The 2,795-nt window shown below is 36.1% G+C and overlaps 1 protein-coding gene across 1 annotated transcript; it reads left to right on the top strand.

The window, feature by feature from the left end:
• Positions 1 to 1,539: 1,539 nt before the first annotated feature.
• LOC102028474 (vomeronasal type-1 receptor 2-like) lies at positions 1,540 to 2,553 on the top strand. The gene has a single exon (XM_005412735.1). It carries the CDS (start codon positions 1,540 to 1,542, stop codon positions 2,551 to 2,553), a length of 1,014 nt encoding a protein of 337 aa, XP_005412792.1.
• Positions 2,554 to 2,795: the final 242 nt, after the last annotated feature.

Genomic DNA, 2,795 nt, shown 5'->3' with positions numbered 1-2,795 from the left:
TGCACCATTGCCATTCTTCTGAGAAGTGTCTTGTTCACATCATCCACTGTGCTTGTTGGTGCGTGTGGGTTTCACCCTGTACAGACATGTGTGGCACATCACACATATTCTTAGCAGTAACACCTCTTCCAGATAGTTACTCTGACTTCTTTTAGTGACAAGTATGTGTAAAGATTGACAGAGCCATCTCAGCTAGTGAGAGCACAGTTGAGCAGAATTTCACAAATGGAACACAATTCTCTGTGTAACAGATAGACCAAGACACACGTAGTATGGTCATTTGCCTGAAGTTCCCATCTATCTCCTCTCAGTAACTAACCCCAAGGTCATGGTATTCTTGCATATTCTTGAAGAGTGGAGCAATAAAACATAGGCTTGGATCATTTCTCATGTTTCAGATATTACATCACTAATGTCTGTTCAATATTTTATATAAATGGACTCAGTGGAATTTTTCATGTTTGTGATTTGTATGCCCTTCATGAGACCTTTAGGGAATTCTGTTTAATTACTGAATATTATTCATATTTTTCATTAGCATTGCTACATTTCATTTCATGGCATGAATGTCAGTTCATTGTGTTATTATACTGTTAGTGGGCATGAAGATAGTTTTGAGTTTAGGGTTACTGTGAGTCAGTACTCATGCTACTATAGAGAATGTGTAGGTTTTGTCTCCGTGATGCATTTATGGTTGTCTTTGAGTAAATTTATAGAAATGAAATTATTACAACATAACGTGGCAGTTCAGACACTTATATAGATGGTACTGAACAGTTTTCCAAAATACTTGTACCTACTTTACACAAATAAGTTCATAATTTATCCATATTCTTACCAACTTTGCAATTTCCTGTCATTGGAATTTTAGCTTTCTGGATGGTGTATGGTATCACATAGTGAACTTACTTGAGTTTTTCTGGTTAATGAGGACATAAAATGCTTAGAGTATTCTCGTTATCAGCTAAATAAATTCTTTTTCAGGAATTGAAGCTGAAATATTTTTTCAATTTTTTATTTTTGTATAATCTGTAGGAATTCTTTAAGATGAATACATGTGTTTCTGTGTCTGTTTTTTCTTGTTCTGTTCTAGCTCCCTGTTTTTCTGTCTCTGTCATCCCCTCATTCTACGCAACTATGTTTGTATTTTGATGAAAATAGTTCTTAATGTAACATAATCAGTCACATCATCCATATGGTTAAGATATTTCATAAGAAATAATTTTATATCCTTTGATCACACAAATAATTTTTACTAAAATGTTTTTTATATATTTTAAATATTTACACTAGAAATTTGACTTTGGTCATAGTTAAGCTTTTTCCTCTTGTGAATAAGGTAAACTTTAGATCTTACTGAAAATGTTGGAATTTCACTCTTTCCATGTTGTCCTTTCTCCCCCCAGGTTAACAATGACTCCTGCTTAGTGATGACTGAAAATATGTAGAGAATTCTGTCCATGTCCTCTTGCTTCTTGAAACTGTACCAATTCCACAAGAGCACAGCACTAAAGTAATTTTTGGCATTAAATCTCTACAATGAGCCTTGCTCAGAGAAATGATTGTCAGCATAATTTAAAGGAAATTTTAGAACGAAATGACAAAATAGCTTCCAGGGATTTGGCATTAGGAATACTTTTTTTGTCACAGACTGTGATTGGAATTCTGGGAAATTTTTCTCTTCTATACCATTATGTTTTCCTTCACCATAGACAAAGCAGATGGAGATCCATAGATTTGATTCTCATGCACTTGTGTATAGCTAATTCTTTAGTTATTCTTTCAAATGGATCTTCCCAGACAATAGTAGCCTTTGGGTCGAAATATTTATTCAATGAATTTGGTTGCCATGTTACCTTGTACGTCCTCAGAGTGGGCAGGACTATGTCAATTTGTACTATATGTCTCTTGAGTGTCTTCCAGACTATTATAATCAGCCCCACGAACTCCTGTTGGAAAAATCTTAAAGTAAAAGCTGCAAAGTACACTGGCTTCTGCATGTCCCTCTGCTGGTTGCTACACATGGGAGTAAATTTCATTTTTCCTCTGTATACACTACATGCATTTGGGAAAGCAGAAGGCAGAAACATCACAAAGGAAAGGCATGTGGGATTCTGTGCTTTTGTAGATTATGGGACAACCACGAGCTACATCTATATTGCAGTAGTAGTATCGCCTGAAGTGGCTTTTATTGTGCTAACGATATGGGCCAGTGGTTCTACTATTTTTGTCCTCTACAGACATAAACAGCAGGTTAAGCACATTCATACCAAGAATGTTTCCTTCAGATCCCCTGAGTTGAGAGCCACCAAAAGCATCCTTCTCCTGGTGAGCACCTTTGTATCATTTTACATCATCTCTTCCATCTTTCACATTTTCGTTGCCCTTTTTTATAGTCTAAGTTGGTGGTTGGTGAATATCTCTCGCCTCATTTCTCTGTGTTTTCCAACTATCAGCCCCTTTCTGGTCATGAGCCAGGATTCCTCTATATCATTGTTCTGGTTTGTCCAGATAAGAAACACAAAAATGCCTCTTCTCATCAGAAATATATAATTGTATCTTTTGTCTGTACCTTGTGTTGTGTACTCAATTCACTATGACAGGCAATACATAGGTGCAATGAGAGACCATATATCTTTCCTAAGAGGACTGCTGCACATTTCAGCTGGTTGAATGTGGGACTTTCATGGGAATAATGGGTGTGAATAAAGCACATTTTCCAAATCTGGTGCACATTGTCCTGTTCATATCTGTCTGAAAAAAGTGTTTCTTGAGGCAAATTGAATTTATTTACT

The sequence above is a fragment of the Chinchilla lanigera genome, unplaced genomic scaffold (genome assembly GCF_000276665.1).
Source record: "Chinchilla lanigera isolate Chin_1 unplaced genomic scaffold, ChiLan1.0 scaffold00157, whole genome shotgun sequence".
Taxonomy (NCBI): domain Eukaryota; kingdom Metazoa; phylum Chordata; class Mammalia; order Rodentia; family Chinchillidae; genus Chinchilla; species Chinchilla lanigera.
The sequence above is the reverse complement of the archived record's forward strand: the minus strand, read 5'-3'. Positions and strand labels throughout refer to the sequence as shown.